This window comes from Diorhabda sublineata, chromosome 4, assembly GCF_026230105.1.
Source record: "Diorhabda sublineata isolate icDioSubl1.1 chromosome 4, icDioSubl1.1, whole genome shotgun sequence".
Lineage (NCBI taxonomy): Eukaryota > Metazoa > Arthropoda > Insecta > Coleoptera > Chrysomelidae > Diorhabda > Diorhabda sublineata.
In genome coordinates, this window is record NC_079477.1 from 24,979,821 (window position 1) to 25,004,797 (window position 24,977).

Genomic DNA, 24,977 nt, shown 5'->3' on the forward strand with positions numbered 1-24,977 from the left:
AAGGAAAAGATGTCTTGAACCCGCTTATACGATGACTCCAACATATTTACCATTCGATTTTAAACGTTTACAATTTCCGGTACGTCTAGCCTTTGCAATAACTATAAATGAATCGCAAGGCAAGTCGTAGGAACACCACAAAACAAAACAAAAAAAAGAAAGAGATTCGTTGGTCCAAGTTTGATAGGATAAAAACGATTCTTGATTTGTTTGAGTAGGCCCTGAAATAGGAATAGCTCCTCTGCAGGGCTGGGGTTGTGGTGGTTTCGTTGGATTGTGTTTGACTAACTATTTCTAACGGGAGATTTTGTCCGAATGAAAACGAAGTGAAGCTTGTGAGCAAAAACGGCCCTTCTCGTTTTTTTTTATTTTTGAGAGCTTTTATTATTTTTTCTTGGATTTTTGAGAATTTGTGTTTTTTATGTTCATTTTGGGGCCGGCAGGTACAGCTGCGGCTGTATTATTCCCTATCATCGGCCGTTTGGCTGGAGAACCGGATCACTCAAGGAAACCACAGAAAACCTGCAATACGGATGATCAATGTTTCAATAAAAAGAGGATTCCTTTGTTTGTTTCAGTTTATTTTATACAAAAGTTTAGGTCTTTCATTTATAGATTGAGGCAGTACGAAGACTGCCGGGTCAGCTCGTTTTACATAAAATAATTGGAAAGTTAAAGTAGATTATCTGTAAGTCTTTTCAGACATATTAGGCAACCCTCGTATGTTATAGGTCCCAAATTAAATAGAATGTGTAGTTAAAATATTTGCTGTACACATTCTTTGTCAACCTTTGTCGCGTGCATACTTTTTCTGAAGCATAACATAAATCCATTGTTTTGGTATGTACGAATGCATCATTATTTTCTTAATCATTATTACAAGTGATGAAACACTTAGAATATTGTAATGGAACTATAGACAGATCGTGAGAAGTGTACTTCACATTACAGAGAGAAATAGTTGAATTCTTCCACATTAATATCCATACTATTGAGAAATATCGAGGACTCTTAAGGCGGGTTTACACGTTACGATAAATCGTAACAACTTGTCTGAACGTTAAGTCGTTGCATGCAAGTCGGTGTGTGTAAACCGCAAGTCGTTACGACTTGTCTGAGTTGGAGCCAGGTTGGAAGGTTGGTGCAAATTTCCACAAACTTCTCGGGTTTGCAACGACAAGTCGGAGGGCTTCATCGACAAGTCGGAACGTGTAAACGGTGACTCCGTCAAATCGGTCACCTCAGTTCTATTTTTGGAGCGAAGTACCTCAGTTCTACCGTTGTGAAGCCATCTAGACAGTGTAGTAAATTTTGTATTTTCTGGTTTTGAGTGAAAGTTTTTGTTGTTAATCAGTTTTTATTATAAGTTTGCTTCGGTGAAATGTCGGACCTACGTCAAGCCTCTCGGGAATTCCTGTTAGACTTCATTGAATTGTACCGAAACTCTACATGCTTGTGGCAAACCAAAAGCAAGGATTATTCTGACAAAAACAAGAAGGACTTAGCCTACGCCGAGTTAGTGAAAAAATATCAAGAGATCGATCCAAAAGCAGACAGATCTACAGTTGTCAAAAAAATCAACTCATTTAGAACAGTATTTAAAGGGAACAAAACAAAATAAGTAATAAGTAATAAGGTTTACCCATTTGAACCAGGATCTAGGGTCTTTTTTGTAAGTTTATTACAGGGAATGTTAACATAATATAAGGAAATAACAAAATATAATAGTAATTTCGTTATACATATAATGTGCAAAATGTATAATTTACTTTTAACAAAGTGCTTGTTATTCTAGCAGTTTATAAATTAAAATCTAAGTGAAAAGTCAATATCTAAATACATTTATTATGCAATTTTGGTCCTTTGCAAGTCTGTTACACATCCAAAGCAAATTTGTCCTGCCATGGCACTGATCCCTCACCATTAAAATAGGTACAAAATTCATTTTGAACTTTTTTGGCTTCTTCCAAAGTTTTGCCCCCAGAACGTCGTTGTAAGTGATGCATCTTTTCTGCATTACATCGTAAACCTTTTACTGTAACACCCTCGCTGGTATTTTCTCGATCAAAAACATCAGGAGGCGCATATGTTGCAGACTGCACTTACTTCTTGGTTTTCTTTTCCTCTTCACACTTGTTGCAAGGCAAGTTATGTACATATATCATAACAGTAATTCCTCCATTGCTGGAAAGCACTTCACAATTCACCTCACACAGGAGAAAATACTGACTGACTCGAAAAGTCGGTACGTGTAAACGGACATGCGATATTCCACAAATCGTTTCAACTTGTCAACGACGATTTGTCGTTCAATTTGTCGTAGGGTGTAAACCCGCCATTAAATGCAATGGAGTCAATACCGTTCGAGACCCGTGGCAAATTAATCGGATGGAGTCCTTTCCCACGCAATATAAAGAAACTCAATAAACGTTTTAATTTTATTTTATAATAAATCACTAGATAAAGGAGGTTTATAAAACCCTGTTATAAATATTGATTTTCTAGTAACTTTTAGTTTAAAGAACGTACTAAATGGAATCACAATTTTTGTTTTAGTACAAAATGTTTTTAGGGTTTCTGTTCAGCAAAACTGTTAAAGACAACATCAAAGTTCAAATTTTGGACTATGGAATGTTCAATGGATAGTTCCGTAACCCTTTTTGTCCCATAGAATTTCTTGAATACGTTTTTATCAATTTTATTTTTGAAAATGATCGTTCGCCCTTGTCAAAGGTTGAAAAGAGCAGAAATCTTATAGAAATAAAAATATTTTTTATGATAAATAAATCAGCAAGTTCTTCTACAGAAAATGCCGTTTTTATAACGGATCGAAAACTGAGAATTTCCTTGGGAAACGAGATTATTTCAAAGCAACGTTAATTTAAGTTTTGTAAAAAAACACATCGCTCAATAAGTCGTGTGACTAACTGAAAAAACCATATTTCTTTGCCAAAATCGATTTAATCCATCGATGTAATCTCCTTCAAGAGCAATACAATCATTGCAACGCTTCTTTAACTTCTGGATGCTGTGTTTGTAGAAGGATTTGTCTTTCGCCTCAAAATAAGCTTCAGTTTCAATAATTGCTTCTTCATCTGAGCTAAATTTCTTTACATTTTTGTGATATCAGCGATTAGCCAGTATTCACTGGGGGGCCAGCTCTGGACTATACAGTGGATGAGGAACCAATTCGAAGTGTAATTCGTTCAATTTAACCATCGTTGCCACCGACATTTTTCCTTGATTTTTGCATTCAAATCATCCAACAACTCTAAGTAGTATTCGCTATTGATTATCTCTCGCTTTTGAACATAGTCGATGAACAATATTCCATGCGCATCCGAATATATGGAATTCATCACCTTCCCAGCTGACTGTTGTGCGTTTGGGTGCTACGAACGTGGTTTGCCGGCTGCAGTCCATTCAGATGATTATCGTTTTGATTCTGGAGTGAGGTAATTGATCCATGATTCATCTATTGTCACATATCGACGCAAAAAATTACGTATAAACATGGTTAAATACTGTTCCGAATAATCAACAAGTTGTTGTTTTTGATCGCGGTACCCACTTTGAAAAAAGCTGTCTCGTGATCAAATGTTCATGCATAATTGTGAACACACTGCCTTCCGATGTCTTTACGGCCTCAAATATCTCACGCAATTCCAATTTACGATTAGATATAACCAATTTTTGGTCTTTTTTGATGTTTTTTGGACAAACCACCCAAATGGACGATCATCGGTGTCTGTACTACCACTTTTAAATTCAGCAAACCAATAACAAATGGTTTCTTGTTATAGAGGAGAGTCCGTAAAACACTTTTTAAGCCTTTGCTGAGCTTGTACAGTGTTTTTATCATCAAGTAGCAATGATTGTTTTGAAAAAAACAACACGTGCATGTGACAGTTAGTTTCCTATATCACATAAAAAGAATATAAAATTGGAAGGACGAACATTATGCATTAATTGTATTTTGAAAATGGAATTCCAAAAAACAAAAACACTAAAGTTGTAATTGAAAAAAATATACGAGTTGTAATAAAAAAGAATCATCGACAAATCATTTTGGGTTGTGAATGGGGTATAAGGAATCGCTACTGCATATTGATTATACCATAATGCTTCAAATTGAATGTTGAAATTGACAGTAACGAGTACTGATTGTATTTCCTAGTGTGAATGAACGGCGACAGTTTTTTTTTGGATGTATTTTCGATGATATTTGAAAAATCTCAACATATGTATAAAAAAATATTGGCACAATGAGCCGTACGTAATTTGAAGTGGTTACGAAAATAAATTGTAAATAACCTTGTTTTTTTAAATAGATACATTGAACATGGATATTGATAGATTATTTCTAGATGCTGACAACACTAGCAAAAGTCACTTGTAACTAGTGAAGATACGAGAAAAATATTTTTTAGACGACGCGATCTGATAGTTGTTCGTTCTGTATTCATTTACATACAGAAAGTTGCGTTTTGAGTGTTCCATGTAGTGAAAGTGACAGTTCCGTACTGCAAAACACTTTCGAGACGCTATGGAGTAGACAACTTCAACTTCCTTAAATGTGACTCTAGCCAATTCAATGTTGACAGTTGACAGTTTCACTTGGATGATTTTCCTTAAACCTTAAATATTTAATTTTCTGAAATTTTTTGTTTTATCCGAGGTTTTGTCTAAATTGATGACTAACAATGAATGATGATGAAAAAAAACCATCAGCGATGAAGAGTTACTCGAATACACTCCACTTGATCTCACCGAAGAAAGCAATGAGACCGTTCTTAATTCGTTGCCGGATAAATCTCGTGCAAGGTACGAAAAACAGTACGAGCTCTTTATGAAGTGGTATCCCCAAGAAAAAATTATAAATGAAATGTTTATAATTCTCTATTATTTATTTTCTTTCATCAGTGTAATTAAAAAAGTTTTGGATCTTATGCGTCGTATAAAAAATGTTGTGTACGCCGCGTCTGTTGCTCGCCTCGTTTTGCTCGTCCCGCAATTTTCAGACTCGTCCAACAAAGTAGCACTTTCAATCCTTGGCATACAAATAACTATTATACAACAATAAACTGAACGTTTGACATTCGATAAGATTATTTACCACTCACGATTTAGCTTAGACTATTCATGTAGCTGTCACTTAAAAACAATTTGAATTTGAACCATTTGAATCAAAAAGTTTTTTACGATACGCGTTGATAAAATGTGGAAGTAGATTTGAAAGGGGTGTTGTCAGTTTTTTTTTAGAATTGTACCACTAAACCTCTGCCATTGCTTTACCGCTGTTAGTTGAGACCTTGAGAAATAATTTTTACGTGAAAACCGTTTTCTTGCAAGTGTTACAACGTGGAAAACCTAATCGAAATTTTCATACGCAAACGTTTCACATCGGCAGAGTAGCCATTTAATGTTGTACTAGGGTTTTACTTACAACTTTCAGGCTCTGATATTGGGAACCGTTTCGAGCTGTTTTTATGTAGCTTGGACTAATTGTGGAGTTGATGATATAAATCTAATATTTTGATTATCAATGTTAAATAAAGAATAAAAGTAATAAACCTATAAGCTGGAATATAAAACAAGTGGTTAGGACATCAAAATTTGGGAAATTAGAACCTGACAAAAACAAAAAAAAGTATAATAACCATAATTGAAATGGGATTTTTGAGGAGAATAAAAGAGATCGAATTAGAATAAGAAGCTACAACTATCCAAAGAAATGAAGCACAAAGAAGACCAAAACTTGGGCATCTAGATGCAACAAAGTTCATTCGGTTCGGGAGATCCTCAGGAAACTTTGTGAATAAAAATTATGAATGAGAAAAATACTTTTTGTGAAGAGCAATGGTTGAAAAACGAAAAAAGAAAATGTCTACGACATACCTGGTGCACTTCGTTGCTTAGTGATGAAAAATTCCAAAATTTTGTGCTTTATTATATCGACCAAGCGAATAATATTGATCTAAAGCCTTTACTCACATTCAAACGGGTTTTTGAACAACGACTTTTTCATTTATAACCTTTCATGCAAATCATGCATCATCCTTGTTCATGTGACCACTTTTAAAACCAGAGAACAACTTCCTGGGTGACTAATAATAATCAAACAACAATCGTGTTGAAGAGTGTTCGTAGAAACTGAAACTTTTCTTTTAAAGCCATTCACTTTAATAAGTAAACCAAAATTGATTTATTTGGAATCTGGTGCTGTATATTCAACCAAACACAGAGGTCTACACTAAATGATTTATTCATATAAATCGATATCCAATGCAGAAAATGAAATGCCGGACAGTTATGATCAATATAGTCAATCTAGGTATGGATAATGAGTAAGCCATCCAATTTCGTTCTAGTATTTAGATCAGAATCTTATTATTTAAGATACTTATAATAAACAAAGTCGTTTTAGTTACCAAATTGTTGATTTATATACCGTACCTTCGTTGAATGTAATTTTATTTTCGCTTGCCGTGCTGCTACTTCTTGTCGATTTGGTAGAATCGTGCTGGAACTTTCGTCGCGGGGTCGATTGACTAGAGTATGGTAGTTTGTTGCAATACGATTTTTGTTGGAAAGTTTTCGATAATTTCGGAGAATTATTGGTAATGTGTGATTCCTCGCTATCGCTTTGTTCATCTGTAACAAAATAATTTACCAATTCATTCATTCATAATCTAACCAATGAAAATTAATAAACATTTCTATAGCAACCAGAATCGATACACTTGATATTTCTATCAAGCGTCAATTTGAAAATTGAAGTTGATAAATATAATGTTTTTCAAAAGATATTACGAAATTTAACACACGGTAATAGTTGACTAATTCTTAGCTAATTAAGGTAACTAATTTCGTTAATGCTTATTTTATTATGTACTTTGACCGATGGATACATAAGTATTCGAAAGCTTGGTAATATATTAGACTTAGTACACGTTGGTGTTTAATTTTACCACAATCCCACTACGAAAAATGACTTACATATATTCTTGTTTTATTTATTTATGTTCATATATTTGCTCCAAGTTTTCTATTGAAACTAACATGTGGTAGTTTCCAAATTTTCAAATACGAATATCATGTTATTTTCCAACTAGTGCTGCTTGCTTCTTGGTGCTGAAAAATTTGTCGATTAATCCTCAACAACAGCTTTCCGACTATTTGTGACGTTTGTTTCACAGACAATAATCAGGATTTCCACAAAATTGAAGTTAAACTGAGTAATCTAAATAGTTTCGAGGTTATTTAGAATAAATTCTGATTTACTGTTACCCAATGCAACCTCAATGTTGATCGTCCAATTTAAATAAAATAATATCTTCTCGAGTTTCGTGTATGGAAGTCATTATTTCGATGTATATTACCAATAATAATGTCTGTTTGAGTAGAAAAATTACCGGAAGTAAAATTTTTATACGTTCGAACGTCACCAAGAACACGCTACGATAAGAATGTCCTATATGTATATCAATAAAAAGTTTATAATGGTCAGATTACATTACATTACATTATATATACAAGGTAAAATAAAATCATTTATTCCCAGTATATACCACCCATCGCTCAGTATGGTACCAGATAGGCAAATTCGAGTCTATCCGTTCCACAGGCTCCACACATAGATGTCGCCACTGATTCAAACGTCAAGTGTGAAAGTTATTCGTTTCTGGATTCATCGCAGAATGATTTGAGCTTCATAAGTGATACAGCTTAGAGCTCTAATGGCTGCTTGATGATCTGTTTGCGATAGTTCTTACATAAATTGAATTGTACACATTTTTCAATTGCATAAATTGGTGTGTAGTTCAGGCTTTCGGAGTGTTTAATTCTAGGCCCGTACAATCCTATTCCAGATCTGTCTGCTATTTTAGAGCCATCTGTGTATCATTTGATTGCCTTTGTGATATTTTCGTATGGTGTGTTGATTTCACTTGCTTCTACAGCTCAGAATTGAGGTGAATTGAATATTTATGACTTCTCAATCTGGTTTCTAAATATTGAGATGTTTGTCCTATGTAAACAGCATCACACTTAAGAAACCTAGTTCTTCAATTTTTTGGTGTTTTAGATTTAATACTAACCTCTTTCATATGTGTGAGAAAACGTTGTCAATTTGACTGACTCTTATTTTGAGTCGTAGCACCAAATGAAAATAGATTTACGTAAAAAGTGTATATGATTTTTTTTATAAAGCTTTTTATGAGCTACATTTTTTGTTGGAAATTTTTTTTTCTAAAATCAATATTTTTGAAGATATTTAGTAAAATTGTTATAAAAAAACCTTTCAGGATAGAGCTTCTCTAGTTGAGGGCAAGAATTTAGCAAAATGGGGAGTTCATCTTTCTGAAACTACACCCGTTTAATGTAATGAATATTATAGATTTTAAACGATTGATGTCTTTATAATTCATAGTTAAATTGTGAGCGGCCACGGAGCCGTTGAGCTCAATCGCCTTCAGTTAGGCTTGTCCTACCCCACTTGACATTACCAAAGGCCGATGTCCTTTGAGAAGCTGATCAGGCGCTTAGGCTTGAGCTCTTTGACGCTTGCCCAAAGAGCTGGGTACTCACAGATGACGTGGTTTCGTCCTCTTCCATATATCAGCGGCACTCCCGATCGTCCGCGATGTCCATGGTGTAAGATGGTGTCTTATATGACAGTATCCAGTTAAAAGTATGGTCACTATTCCGATTTCGCGCCTATTTAGTTGGAGCAGTTGTTTGATGTGAGACGCACAAGGTTCATCTAAACATGCCTTTGCTTATTTCGTGCTAGGTGTCTCTATTAATCTCTGTCGAGCCCGTTTTGCAAATAGCAAACGTTAAGTGACGCACTAGCAACACTTTTATCTACACCAAGGTTAGGTTCTGAGCCCCTTGGTGAGTTCGCCGATACCAGACTGGCGAGTGAGTCTGCCTCGTCGTTGCCCGATTGACCGGGCACCCAAACGAGCTTGATCTTGCAGCCATTACTCCCCATATTTGCAGAACCTTCTTGCACTTCAGCACTAGACTAGATCACATCTTATCGGCCGTTATGACTTGTATGGCACCTCTATTATCTGAGCAGGTTAAAATTACTGTTCCGTCTATTGAGCATTGCGCGTCCGTATTCCATCAGCGAATATCTCGGCTTGGAAGACGGTAGCGTACTCTCTAAGCGGAATTAATTTGCTTACTTTGGGATGTCTTCCGTAGAAGCCTGCTTCAGACAAGCCACTTCTCCTGGAGCCGTCTGTGTACCAGATGACTCCATTATTCAGTATAGCGGGCTTAGTAGCAGATTTTTGCATGGACAGTTGATCCATTCTGCAGTTCTTTGTGGATGTTCAGCCTGTAAGCCATTCTCATGTCTAGGATTTCAAGGACCCTAGTTGGGGCTATACGCAAGGACATTGTGATACTGGGAGATGCGAGTCGCTGGATTCTGTTGTTGTTTTCAATTTCTCTGTAGAGGGCCACTACAAGTTGGCTCCGTATGTGAGAAGAGGTTTTGACCATTGAGGCCCATGTATACCCAGAGAGCGCAGATGGCCTTTTTTATTTTGTTGTACACGAATTTATACCAGTACAGTTTTGTATCCAGATCTACACCCAGGTATTTTACGGCTCTATAGTACATGAAAGTCACATGTCCCAAAATCATATTTGGGATCATGCCAGTGTTGACCCTTGAAATAGGCTCCCTTCGATTTCGCCGTTGCGTTTAAGACCTTTACACTGTCGTTATAATTATTAATAGCCGTTTCATTTTTTTTTGTTAAAGAGTATTTAGAACTTTATTTTGGCAGTTGTAAGAAACGTTGATTTGGCGCTTAGGCAAATGTCATTAACAAATTTTTAGAATTATGAACGCCTTTTACACCTGCGCAGTGTATAAAGTACATTTTTCTCTCTTGGAAAATAACTATTATTTCTAGTGGAAACCATTTCATTTCTAATTATTCTTTCTGGGATAGGATATCTTTTGGAAACATTTAATTAACTAAGAGTAGACGCATTTCGAATATTGACTAATTTATTCAGTTGTACTGATGTGACGACATTTAGTAATACTATATTTATCACAAATAATTATAGCACAGGCATTAGGTTATTTAACTTTTGGCAGTCGTTTTATTTACTGTTGAAAAATGAAGTCACACATCAGAGTTTTTTTTTTCCTTTTCCCCTTGTCGTCCACAATTTGAAGAATATCAATATTAATGAACTTGGTGGAAACTATTTCAGTAGAATTCCCCGATTATACAAAAAATTTAAAACAACATTTCTACAATTATTTGATATTAATTTCATTGTTTTAGATTTTATGCTAGGTTTAGCGGACGTAAGACGTGCTGTCACATATACAGGGTGTTACTCGATAATGTGTACCGTTTTCAGAATATTTTTATTTTAAAATTATAAAGTAATAAACTATGCTGGTAGGGTTGCCAGATCGTCAAACCGTATAGTCAGACAAACCAACTAGTTGAAGCGGACATTTTGGTAAAAAGGACTGAACACCTTATATTATTGAGGATCATGTTAAATTCTAATTAAATATAAATAAAATCAAATGCCAAATCAGTGTAAATATCTTATTATTCTTATGCCATCAGTAGCAATTGAATAGATAAAAATTTATCAACATTTCTTATCAAATTCTAATGAAATGTAAATGCACAAATGAGTTTTATTTATTTGCTGTTACTTCCCACAGCAAAAGAAAATAAAAAAACAATCCAAACAAAACAAAACTTCTTCTCTTTGAGTTAAACAATACAAATAATTATTTAATTTTCGGTTGGCAGAAACCTGATTACACGTCAAATGTTTTAAATCAAATTCTACAATTCTACACATTTTAGTTCAGGGTCAACATGTAATATTTCTATTCTTTTGATCTAATTGCTAATTTATCAATGACAAAAACTTTTTCAAGGGTTGCGCTTTGTCCTGGGATAGCGAAGTAATATTGACAAAGAATTCTGAAAAGCAATCTTGACTACTCATCGATTTAAATTGGGCTACACACTCCTTGTGTGCTTACAGTTTCCTGAAATCGACGTTGTCTTTATTCTGGAAACTTTTAAGATTTTGCAGTTGATCAGAATATTTGCCCCGCCGGGGCGACCAACTGTCGACCACACTCGGCGCTCGTTCGTTTTAGAAATATTAAAAGCCTAACGAAAGCCGCACAAGCGAGCCCTGCAGAGGAGCTATTCCTATATCAGGACCTACTCAAACAAACCACCTCCCTCATAAAAATCCTCCTTATCCTACCAATATTAGACCAACGAATCTCTCTCTTCGGACAAGCGGGACACCGTTTATTTTGGCTGGACATGCAATCGAAAAGCCTGTGACCGGGTTTATCCGGACGTCTGGTAACGCTACAAGCTTCTATGAAGTAATGATCCTCAAAAGTTCTCGGTCTTTCTGCGACAGACCTTAAAAACTTTCTGCAGGAATTATATTATTTGTGGATTTGCGGAGTTTCCCCGAAGTTTCAATATACTTAAAAGACATAAATAAAAATACAGATATAACATTAAATAAGTAATATTTAATAATCATAAAACAAATACTTAATGTATGTTAAATTAAATTATGACAAGTAAACTATGAAAAACATGGCAAGGTTGTGTCACTTAACTCATTCTGAAATCTTCTAATCACTCTGGAAGTAACCATTTCTGACATTTGCTTATGTTCACATGGTGACCACAGAGTTTTTAAAATAAAATTCCCCGACTTTTCCAGGTTTTCCAGATATTTAATTTTAAAATTCCCTGACTAAGTTTGAAAATATTCAATTATATGTATGATTAATAGATAATTATATTTAAAGAATATTATTTAGGGAAAGTGTAGTAAATAATAATAATTAGAAATTACCATAACAGTTGCAACGCAAAAAAACTGAATAGCATACGTAATACATATATACTTTTTTCTTTATCTTATAATTGTTCATTTATTCTTTAATTTTTCAATTTCATCATTTATGGATGAAATATCTCGACGATTAGCTTCGACTAGAGCTTTCTTTTTATCTAAAAGATTTTTCAATTGTTGTTTCTTTATTATTCTTACTATCAAAGTCACCTAATGCTTTATTTTTTTTTTTCATTTTTCTTAATAACGGCTTCTGGAATTTTTAATCGAATGAATCACAATATTCGATTTTTCAATATTTTCAATGCCAACATTTCTCAATTTATCATAAATTAATCTTTGGGCCATGAGCGATTCTTCTTGAAGATTTTCAATTCAGCGGTCTTTATTTATTGAAAATCCTCGTTCTAGAAATGAGTTACCATGAAAAAATGTATTTGGTCAAATCTTTAAAATCATCTGGCATAGCTATAATATTATCTAAATACAAACAATATTTGGTTTTCTATCATCTGACTTAAAATAATCGCTCAATGATCAGCTGGTATTTTTACGCACACATTTTCGAAAGATAAAACAGATTTTCATTTTTTCCAGATTTTTAAAGAAATTCAATGATTTCTCCCTGACTTTTCCACTAAATTGAAAATTCCCTGACCTGTCTAGTTTTTTCAAGTTTTCCAGTTTTTTGGACACCATGGTTTAGATGCTCGCTTAAAAACTAGTACCGTATTTGCTGCATAAAGCGAACTATTGTTACCTTTATAGCCAGCTGGAAGTCCATTGATCATGACATAAGCTAGTTTGTCAGTAATGTCTACCTCCCTAAGTCAGAAGTGTCACTGCCTGTTGATAGAAGCAATTACTGAGCTCCAACTTTCACAAATAGCCTCTGGGACAGGTGTAGTTAATATAAACTATAAAAGCTTAATAGCTAGAAGATATTTTTGTTTAAAATCAGTGACAGCAAGTCTAAATAGATATTTCAAGTCTAGAACATATCCATCAAGAATACTTAAGCTTAGTGTTTCCAACATCCACTGCAACAACTGTTTATAATCAAAAAACAATTGGTTTCTGTCAACAGAGGGCAGGAAAGAATAGCCACTAAGGTTATTATAACAAAAACACAAAGTATTATTTAAATTTTAATTAGAAAAACTAACAAAAATGACATGAAAATTAAAAAAGCAACAAACCGCCGCCATGTTACGTTCAGTACTTGATGTTGACATTTCACACATGGGGAGGTCTTTACAACAAATAACATGTAACTAGGATGCGTAGCGCCATCTACAAATTATGGTCTACATCTAATTACTTCAGCTGTTGCAAAATAATCTGTTCGTTTTTGCGAGTTGCAGCCTAATGTTACATAGGGCCAATCTTTCTGCAGACCTCTTCTTCGTTCTGAGAAAATTAAGGCTAATAACATAAAATAGAATTCGGTTAGAGTAGGGTACTCAGCTATTGGGGGCCTTAGTATGAAACAAACAACAGTTTGTGTCACGGAACGGCAATACATCTAATAGCTTAGTGCCCTTACTCATTTAACTTTGAAAAACAGGATCATATACTGATGAGACTGGATTTTTGTGAATCGGTACAAGAAACGAAAGTTCTCAGTACATTTTTTCAAATGTATCCGTTTTATCGATGGGGTCTCATGATGTTCACTTGAAATTTTGTTTAATATTGAAAAAATTATGTTAAATACTACTTGGTACGTGTACTGAACAAACCCCAAATATTTATTACTTTTCTATCTGCCCTAGAGACGGGATCACCTTTTTTTGAAACACCTTGTATATCAAACATATTCATGAAAATATTCACAAATCATTTTGTAGAAAATATACTTTGTAATATTACTTAAAATTCTTGAGAAATTTTGGTCATGAAATGTATAATTTATATATTAAGAGATATCCAAAAATACATCAGCAACACATGGTAATTATGCGCATGTGATTTAGACGATATCTTTTTATAAATAGACCTTGTATTTCGACAAATGCAGTGCGGAAGATTATGGTTTGTGTTACGAAACGTTAAAATTATTGCCAGGTTTGTTTTGCGAACTCTTTTTTCGGTCTGTACAAGTTGCAAAAATCTATTTGCCATTTTTATATATGTGTCCCAGATACGAGGTTTTTCGAGTTTTTATTAATTCTATAAGTTCCTTGTCTATCTATAGATATAAAAAACGTTAAAAATGGCCCTTTTTTCGGTCTGTACAAGTTGCAAAAATCTGTATTAGAAATTTCTATATATGTTTCCCAGATACGAGGTTTTTCGAGTTTTTATTAATTCTAAAGTTCCCTGTCGAGCTTCTCTCTTCTTTTTTAGTATTGTTTTCGTTTTTCTGCTCGATCCTGGCTTTGTTTCAATCGAAATACCTGTCTCAACACTCCGACAGATATCGTAAATTGTTTTTCCGGCTATTCACATTCTTACAAAGTGATTTACCATAAACAATTTCTTCAGATCTTTTTTTTTTCTTTTAGATTTACCATCTTGAAACTAAACTTCTAATAGAGATGTAATGCTTATACTTGGAACATTTGACAGCTGTCAAATTAAGATAAGATTTTAAGAGGCGGCAAATTATAAAGTCTGAATTAACAAGATTTCATACGACAATATAATTGATTTTGCGATTTTTACCGTCATAATGTATTTTAAGTTATATTAATTAAATTTAAACTGTACATGATGGAAATGTTATTTGGTTAAATCGAGGATCTTACATCTCAAACTTCCATTGATAGATAATACAATTTAAATAATTTCGAACTAAGATATGTAACTTCAGAAGTCTGAATAACCTATAGGCGTCAAATAGGTAAATCCGCCACTGGAATTTTCCTTTTTTTCTCGAAATATGCCACTTAAACTGATCCCTATAAAAATAAACTGAATTTTATTGTTTTTAGGACGTTAAAAGATCAAAATCTCTCAATTTGAAACCAAAATGAGTTTTCAACTTTCCATAAATGAATTAATTTATATTAATAAATATTTAGAACAATTTTTTTTGTAGAAAATTTAACTTAACTCATCTAATAATCAAAGTATTACGCTGATGTATTTGTTCTCAATGAAAAAATCAAATTACTACATCGTTTCATCCGTTTTTAGTTGATAGACGATTTTGAAGAAAAACCAATACGTAATAGTATGTAGATTGGATTGAAGTGCGTCGAAATATGTGTTCAATTAATTGACACAGTGACATAAACGCTTTATTTTTCGAACTGATATCCACCTTCAGCAATGTACTTGATCCACAAATTTCAGTATGCCTCGTGGTAAAAGTGAGCCAAATCTGGGCTACAGCATGGATGTTCTAGAGCACAACTTGTTAATTGTTTTCAGGGGCGTATCGAGTATCATACTCCAAAACTGAGTAGAGGTTGTCGAAAATGTATATGACAGGTCATCAAGAGATTTTAAAATATTATGGCGAATATTTTAGTAAAAAGAAAGATGAACATGTGGTTTATTTTCTGTGCAAAATAAGAATGAAAGGAATCTATTATAAAGAAAAAAAATCTTCAAAACTGGCTCGGTAACAACAATTGAAACAAAAGCCGGTGTTTGTTCATAGGAACTTAACTTCTGAAGGTTGTACAGAATAAAAACTGAATGTAATATTCTTTTTAAACGGTTCACACAATAGATAAGGCTGATAAAAGAAAGTGGGGATTCGAGCCTCTGCTGGGTACTTAGATAGTATGAAGTGGAAGAAAAAAAAATAGAGTTTACTCCCCGAATAAAATTTGGTAAACATCTGACAAACCGTCAGTCCATGTGGACTCATCATCTTTACAGTTCACCAATGAAAACATCGAATCGGATACATTAATGCATTTCTATTGGCCGAAGCTGTATATACACAATTTCTTCGAAATATTCCTGCCAGAGACAGTTTGCGATAAGCAGTGGCTTCGTTTGGTGAGATTTATAAAAAAATAATGAGTTTCATAAAGCACTTATAGCATTAAATTGATAATTAGATAATAGGGTGGGTCTAAGAAAAAAAAATGAAAAGTTAATGTTTAGTGACATTTTTTCGTAAAACTGTTTTTTTTTCACATACCCTACTCGACATTGTACTATTGACACACGATTTCAATAAATATAGTTTACAAAAACTCAGAAACTCGCTTTTAAAGCACATCAAACTAATAAGTGAACACTAATTTTTAAAATAAGCTTAAAACAGTAATGAATGCAAAATACTAAAATTATTTTGAAAAAAGCATCGGGCATTCAATGTACGAGAAATATGGAACAAAGGGCTCCGCGCTAATACTACTTGTAGAGATAATTTCTAGAAAAAATTGACGAGAAAAACTTTTTTAATAGTGTGAACGGGATTTGAACCCACGACCGACGAATCAGGGGGCTGGCGCCTTAGCCCACTCGGCCAACGAACGCAATTAAAGTGGTGGGATATACTAACAGTAACAAGCTACAAAGGAGAGTTTGAAATAAACTCACAATCCCACCAAAGTTAATAAAAGCGTATTAAAAATTAAAAGAGATAACAGACAAGTATTGAAAAGATTGTGCATCTGCTTTGCTTCGATGGAAAAATGCTGGGGGACGACACAATAGATTGCCTCGAAGAAATATCTGAATAGGACGATAAAAAACTTCATTACGGATTTGGGAATGCTTGAAAATAAGCTATTATAAAAAACATGGGAAAGTGTTTAGATAGTTAAGTTTCCAAACTGTGGAAAACAAAGCTTGCGACCAATTCAGATAGAGATTGCCTGTACCAACCTAATCTAATCCATTATAATACAAAGAAACAATAATTCTAGTTCAATTTTTCCAAGTATTCGACAGCTGTTTGTAACATATCATTTTTGTCTTTAAAAATATTCAGTCTTTAATTTCTAAGAAAATTGTCGAGTGCATGTATGAAATAAACGGTAAAGATTTAAACTGCCAATTAAATATTATTGTCAAATCAACAACAATCAAAGTTAAACTAATAAAGTTATCATTAATAGACCATACGTTTTAAGAGATCATAAAATTGAACCATAAAGCGTTGTAAATGTCATTGGAAGTGTATAAATTTGAATATATTAGTAAGGAGCATGTCTAAGACTGAGCCGCACACATTTTACTAAATCTATTTATAAAAGTAACTCCAATTGCATGAAAACATTTGAAATCACATGCTTCAACGTCAATAGATTTCCGACACTTTTTTTAGCTTTCGACAATACGATTTCAAAAATAACTTTAGTAGGTATGTATAAACTCACGTGGTATTTCGAGTCACGTTTTTTTTATTTCGATCACATACAGAGCTATCTTATTAGTACTCTGTGATTAATGAAACAGTACGAATTTTATTAACCGAACACATTTGAAATGTGAAATCCAGTGGCAATCAAAATTAATTACTTTGCAACTCTTTATCGTAACATTTGGTGCGATGTATGAGGCCGATTCATAAACTTGACTTTCGGTTTGCGAAAAGAGATTCATTAGTCTTTCAATTATTATCAATCTAATAAGATTGATAATAATGCAACAGAACACAGCTAGATCAAATTCAGAGGTTAACACTAACAATGATGACGAAGAACAACAACTACTATCCTGTTGAGGAAGATACCAGCTCTGCGGGAAATGCGGTTACTGAAGACCTAAACAGAACCAATTTCCACTCTCAGTGTATTGTAAACGTCTAAAACAATGTGCTACACTGTCTAGAGTCTTTGAAAGAAACTCCGAGTATCGATCTGAGTCAGAGGGACATTATTTCGTAAAACTGTAGAAAGAAGTAATATTCAGTTGGAAAAGATACAGGCTCCGCGAGAAAATAAAGTTATTGAAGACCTGAAGGGAACCATTTCCTCCCCTATCGTACTGTAAACGTCTAAAACAAGAAGCTACACTTTTTAGAGCCATTGAAAGGAGCTCCAAGTAACAATCTGAGTCAAGCAGTTGATGTTTGCTAGTACATCAAGAGCTGTACCCAGAATTAAACCAGAGGAAGATCGTTTGAAAAAACTATCTAAGGAAGATTTGAAAAGCAAACATTCAGTTCAGAAAGATAGAAGCTCCGTGAGAAAATAAGGTTACTGAAGACCTAAAGGGAACCGATTTCCTCTCTCAGTTGTACTGTGAAAGTCTAAAACAAGGGGTTTCACTGTCTAGATTCATTGAAAGAAGCTCCAAGTATCAATCTGAGTCAAGCAGTCGATGTTTTCTAGTACATCAAGAGCTGTACCCAGAATTAAGCCAGAGGGACATTATTTCAAAAAACTGCAGAAATAAGTAACATTCAGTTAGAAAAGATACAGGCTCCGGGAGAAAATGAAATTATTGAAGACCTGAAGGGAACCATTTTCCTCCCCTATGGTACGGTAAACATCTGAAACGAGGGGCTACACTGTCTAGAGCCATTAAAAGGAACTCCAAGTATCAATCTGATTCAAGCAGTTGACGTTTTCTAGTTCATCAAGATCTGTACCCAAAATTAAACCAGAATAGGACGAGTATCGTTGAAAGAAGCTTTAAGTAAATAACTCTGTTAAGTTAGGTTTATTATCACCGACAGACAAGTGACAAATAATAGACATGACTTCGTGGTGGTTGACAGAAAAGTCAATTCAGACCTTCTCGACGATGTAGACATACCGAACACTCATAAAGTTCTTAAAAACACCAGGAGAAACTGGCCAAATATGCGGATCTCGCAATTGAGATTAAACAGATGTGGCATATCGAAAATATAGAAATCGTCTGTTATTACGTCCGCAACTGGCGTCGTGTTTAATTGAATAGTTGCCACATAGTGCGCAAGTTTATTGTGTGACCTGAGCCTAATCTTTTCTATACTTAATATCCAGGATTGATAAATGATACCGGGTCTAAGCTGAGTAGTGCATAAGTCTTTCACATAAATAATAATATAGTAAAGACGCGATTTGAGAAACTACAGGTAATTCGCACTTAAAGAATCATAGACAAAAACGACGAAACCTTGAATACAGCTGCTCATATCCCAAAAATGTGACATAAACTTTGTATACTAAACTAAGGTATGCTTCTGGAATCATATTAAGTAAAATCGATTGGGATATTTTAAAATCGTTTTTCTTGTCGAATGTTGTGGTCATTTTCTTCGTTTTCTTGAAGACCAATATGAGGAGGAACCTAAATTACCCGCATATCTTTTCCAATTGGTTCTACAATTAGCTTCCTCTTAAGTCAGCCCGCTCTTTTCCAGGTTATTTGCTATTATTATTACTTTTATTATTATTTTCTTATGTCTGATTTTTCCCTTCTTTTTTTGGTGGTTTCTTTTCCCCATATCACCTTAACTGTTCTGTCCTCTTTCATTCTTATGTGTCCAAACCATCCACTTCACCTACGCTATTTGTTTCATTATTTGTATTTAGCACGTTATTATTTTTTACTCAATTTGTCTGTTAGTACCTAGTATTCGCAAACACACATCAATATTGGCAGTAGTACTGATTCGTAGATTTATAAATAAGTATATACAGGGTGTCCCATGACGAAATAAAACTATCTGTATATGGCAAAATACTCATAGTAAAATCATGAAAATTTCTACGTTTGGGTTTTCGGATACGATCCTTTTATCTAAAATATTTTCAAAGATGGCCGACTTCTACCGGAAGTCGACTGTAACTTTGTTATTTTAATTGGAACACCCTGAATACTAATACATTTTTGAAATTTACGTAAAATATCAGTACAAGTTTGTCTAAAAACTTTTTTCGAAAAATGTATACTTTTTGAGTTATTAATTTTTTTGTGAAAAATTTGACTGTTGCAAACCCTTATAAATTTTTTTTTACGAAGATACCCTTAAAGATATGAAAATAATTTCTGTTCGGTTGCTTTTAACAAGGTCAGACGAATTTGAATCTATGTTGAAAAATTTTTCATTTTATACAGGGTGTATATAAAAAGTGTTCAAAGTTTAACTTCATAAATATCAAATATCTCTATTTTTTAAATAGAACTACCCGGTTTTTTCTATTTTAATAGATTTAGGGGTAAAAAATAAGGCAAATTAATGTATACTTTATTATACCTAAACCTTATCGTTATCCAGATAATAAATGTTTTCTGTAAATTTTTAGTGATGCAGGTGTGGTCTAAATTTTATTTTGACCCGTTGTTACAAGCACAAAGAAAAAAAAAGTATTTCTCTTTATCTTGTCAAGGTCTGTAAAAAAAATCAAATCAAATTGTATTTACTAATCCTCAGAGCCGGACTTAGAGTCACCGTGGCCACCGGCCCAAAATACTTAAGGGGCCTATGTAAGGCGGGCGTTTTACGTGAATTCTTACATCAAGTTTATTTTTAATTATAGTCAATTTATTCATTATTTAATGTTTATATTCATATGTTTAAAAATCAATCATATGGCTCGTCGCGAGGTCCCCCCGCAGCGGGGGCCCCCGGCGCACGCCCGGGTTGGCCCATGCCTAAGTCCGGTTCTGCTAATCCTATTCCAACTTTCAATTTAACAAAGAAGATTATGTAAATTTGGTTCTAATACATGGTGAATGTGACAAAGTTGTTACAAGAATATGTACTTTAATTACTCCAAGATATCCAGATAGACCACAACCAAACTCGCATACTGTTAAAAGAATCCTCAATAATTTGAAGCTATACGGTTCATTTGAAGCAAAAATTAATCGAATTAAACCAATTATTGACCTGCATCTGCATCTTTAAAAATTTACAGAAAACATTCAATATTTGGATAACGCCAAGATTTAGGTATAGAAAAGTATACATGAATTTTCTTTATTTCTTACCCCTGAATGCATTAAAATAGAAAAAACCGGGTGGTTCTATTAAAAAAAAATAAAGAAATTTGATATTTGTGACGTTTAACTTTGACAACTTTTTATACACACCCTGTATAAAATGAAAAATTTTTCAACATAGATTCAAATACGTGTGACCTTGCTAAAAGCAACCGAATAGAAACTATTTTCATATCTTTAAGGGTATCCTCGTAAAATAATAATTGATAAGGGTGTGCAACGGTCAAATTTTTCACAAAAAAGTTTTCAGAAAAAAGTATACTTAAATTTTACGTAGATTTTAAAAACGTATTAATATACACGGTGTTACATTCAAAATAACAAAGTTACAGTCGGAAGTCCGGCTATCTTTGAAAATACATTAGTAAAAAAGATCGTATCCGAAAACCAAACGTACTTGGAAATTTTCATGATTTTACTAGTATTTTTCCACATACAAATAGTTTTAACTCGTCGTGGGACACCCTGTATACCCAAAAACGGATCCCTAATTCGTTTCAATTATTAATCTTTTATTGAGAAAAGTTCAAACCAAATATCGATACTCAAAATCGTGTTTAAAATTGAATCGATTAAAGAGACATTGTTTTACAAATTTAATCGATTTATCCAAAGAGCCATTCCGTCTCTGTAACGATAATACATTTTTCAGCACATTTTAAAAAGATCAAGTGGTTTGAAGACATTTTTCTTCATATGTTGCGATTGGTTAAGAAATCCTGCTAGTTAAATCATATGCATAACATTATCGATCTCGTTTGAACTTTGATCTCGAAACATTTATGTTAGGAAACTTTTATGTTATTACGCAATGAAGGACATTGTTTGATAACTTGATATATTTTGATTTTAACCCTATGAACTCCAAATTTGGATACAGATATTTAATATACGAGCATATCGAAAAGAAATGGGGTACATTGGCATTAAACATAAAATTTCATGGTGTTGAAATCTACTTTAATCCTGGAAGGAATATCAGTTGGCGGAAAGAAGATCAACAACCTGCGCTATGCCAACGACACACTGATCATTGAGTCAACCATATGAGCAGAACAGAAATTATGACCTGTTATCAGCCAAAACAATGGCTTAAAAATAAATAAATCCAAAACGAAAATCTGAAACACTGAAAAATGCGAAAGCGAAATACGCCGTCGTCTGACTATGGCAATATCAGCGACTACCAAGTTAAATAAAATATGGAAAGACAAATCACGAATATAACGAAACGAATACAACGAAACTCCGACTTTAAACAAAGCAGATAAAAATCGAATAGATGCTTTCGAAATGTGGATTCATAGACTACTCTTACGAGTATCATGGACAGAGCACCGAATCAACGTGCAAGGCTGCTAACCAAAATAAACACTTGCAGTATCTGGGACAAATAGCTAGAAGCTCAGGAACCACGGAACGATGAATCATAGAATGGAAAGTAGTAGAAGGCAAACGCCCAAGAGGCAGATCTCCAACTAGATGGATAGACCAAATAAAACCCCTAATAAATATGATGAAAAGATTGCAAAGGATAGGCAATAAATGCTAAGTCAAATATAAATGGTTTACTTCGTCCTTTGAAGGATAATGGAATTTGGAGGAGGACACATCACTTGTATAATTGCATAAAAGTGTAGAAAAACGTTACCAAATCAAATGAAATTCTGAGAATGAAAATACGTAATCTCCTTTTAGCTCCATACATTTTTCCTAACGATGATGAGTCCGTTACTTTTTTTATAATAAGAATCGTCAAGCTCCTGACATCACCTCTTCGTTGTTGAAAAATATTTGACCACCAAGCCGTTCTTACAATTCTAGAAACAAAAAATAATCCTAGGTGCATGAGGTACCAATTCAAACTTCAATTAAATAATTTTTGTGAGCTGGTGCATTAGGTTGATGGCACAACACTTTCTTCTTAACCAAATGCGGCCGTTTTTGCTTTATTTCTTCGCTCAAACGTTGCAACAAATTCACATAATACTCGCCGTTGATGGTTTTTTCTTTTTCAAGACAGTCAAAGAAAATTATTCCACGCGCATCCCAAAAAACCAACACCTGCAGATGGAACGGTCTTTGGAGCTGATTTTCCCTTTTCAGACCATTGTTTTGATTGTTATTTTGTTTTGTGCCTAAAGTTATAGACCCACGTTTCATCCATGGTTATGAAACAGCGCAAACATTCTGCTTTATCTCTGTAAAATATCGCCAAACATTCGATGGAAACAACGCTGTTTCTATTCCATTGTGAGCAAACGTGTTCCCCTGAATTAAATACGATGAATTTGTTTTTTGGGGATATCTTAAAAGCTTGGTACACCTACAGTATAGTATGTAGTAGTGCAAGTATTTTTTTGTATTTATTCGATAAGTTGTATACTTCAATACTTCCTGTAAGTATTTTCAATAGATAATTACAATTTATGATAATTTTCTTCAGAATGTCTCTTTATGGCAAACCGTTTCCTTAGCATGTACGATGTCGATTTAAAAATCCACATATCTCCTAAACCATAAATCTTATAGATTAATTTTTTTGTTGAAAAATCGATTGAAAAATTAATTTTTGCTATCTTTGGATTGTACAGGTTGTCCATGTAAAAGTTGCAGATTGTTAACCAATAGTGTTTTTGTGGCTTATTTATTTCGTCAAACATACGTAATTATCCATTGAAAATTCATAATTTTCGAATGTATAATTTAGAAAATATACCTCTGATTTCGAAACTTTATAGGCCTACATCTCAGAAACGAGGGGCCGTATAAGAAATTTGTTTCCATGAGCATCATTTTCCCGCCGTCTACTCACTTCCGGATTTTTTGCATCAAGTCCCGGAAGACTCGGTATGATAGAACATTAAAAAAATTATTTTTGGGTGATTGTTATCCACTGAACCTTGTTACTAAACCTATCTGATTCCGGTCCTGATTTAAGTTTTTTTTGTATATTTCTTTGATGTTACAAAAGTCATAGTGTGATTGATTACTGTCATATGGTGATAAAAATTCGTGCTTCGAGTTGGTTAATTACACCCCATGCCTTTGGAAATTATTTCAGAAATGTTTCGTTACAAGTAACATGATATTAGATTTCCTCAGAGTTGATAACAATTTAGAATTTACAGCTGTTATCACGTGATGTATTTGTATCTTTAATTAGATTCATTAATATAAATAGCATTATCGATATTTATAACAATAAATCAGTGACGGAGGCTTTTGCATGAGAGGCAAATAAATATAACTTATTGTAACGGAAAAGAGCGCATGTTTCTGTTGTCTCCAGGGTTGCCAACCGTCCCGGATTTCCCGGTACAGTCACGATTTCCATTCGCTTGTCCCACATCCCGTCATGTCTGCTCCGGGAACACGGATTGTTCCAGATTTGCGAGTTGAGCAGTGAAAATTTAACAGGATTCTTTGCTACTAAATCGAAATTATGTTAAACAATCTGCCTTCAGGAGAGGAAGTTTGAAAGAAGAAGCCGGAAAAAAATGGCAAGAGTTTGTCAAATAAATACCAACTAGATGATTGTCATTAGTACTAAACCTTGAGAAGATTTCAAAATTGTATCCTGCTCTAGTTTGTAACTTCTTTATTTGAGAGACGATTGCCCAAATGCGTTGAAAAAACTGCTAGGATTAAAAGATTTTGACCAAGATGAACCAGAGACATTTGATCACTGGAAACCGCTGAATATCTTCATTTTCTTGCTGATATATGCGCCACCATGGAAAAATCAAATAGACTTCTTCAGAAAACTGAATTCTTTGCAATTATGAAACGATCAAAAGAACAAATTCTTACTAGGAAAAAAGAACCTTTTGAGGATAGCTAAGAATCAAGGAGATGTAGACGTATTTTGCCACTATTCAGATAAGCATTTTGATTTCAGTGACGATACTCCTGTAAAGAAAATATCTTATCTATCCACGATAAAGGATATCTCTTTTGAAGGTCTAACTCTATAAACCTTATGACCAGCGTACTGAATATCCCTTCTTATAAGGCCTATGTCAAATGGACGATGCCCAGAAATCACTGCAGCGTGGATTTGATAAAATCCGAACTTCTCATAACTTCAAATTTAGAGATGAGTTGCAATGTTTCTATGTCTAATTTTAAACAAGATAAGGGCTTGATAAATGGTGCAGGAGGCAAAAAAAATAACAGTGAAAAACGTAGTTGTTGTATTTGATGTTCTATTAAAATATGGTGGTGAA

At 33.9% G+C, this 24,977-nt stretch overlaps 1 protein-coding gene across 2 annotated transcripts in view; it reads right to left on the reverse strand.

Moving 5' to 3' along the window:
* Positions 1-24,977, reverse strand: part of LOC130442811 (uncharacterized) — a 66,904-nt gene that overhangs the window by 35,895 nt on the left and 6,032 nt on the right. For both annotated transcript variants that reach the window (XM_056777168.1, XM_056777169.1), the window contains exon 2: positions 6,457-6,654. In XM_056777168.1, the coding sequence (XP_056633146.1) occupies positions 6,457-6,654 (198 nt within the window). The remainder of the gene's footprint in view (positions 1-6,456; positions 6,655-24,977) is intronic.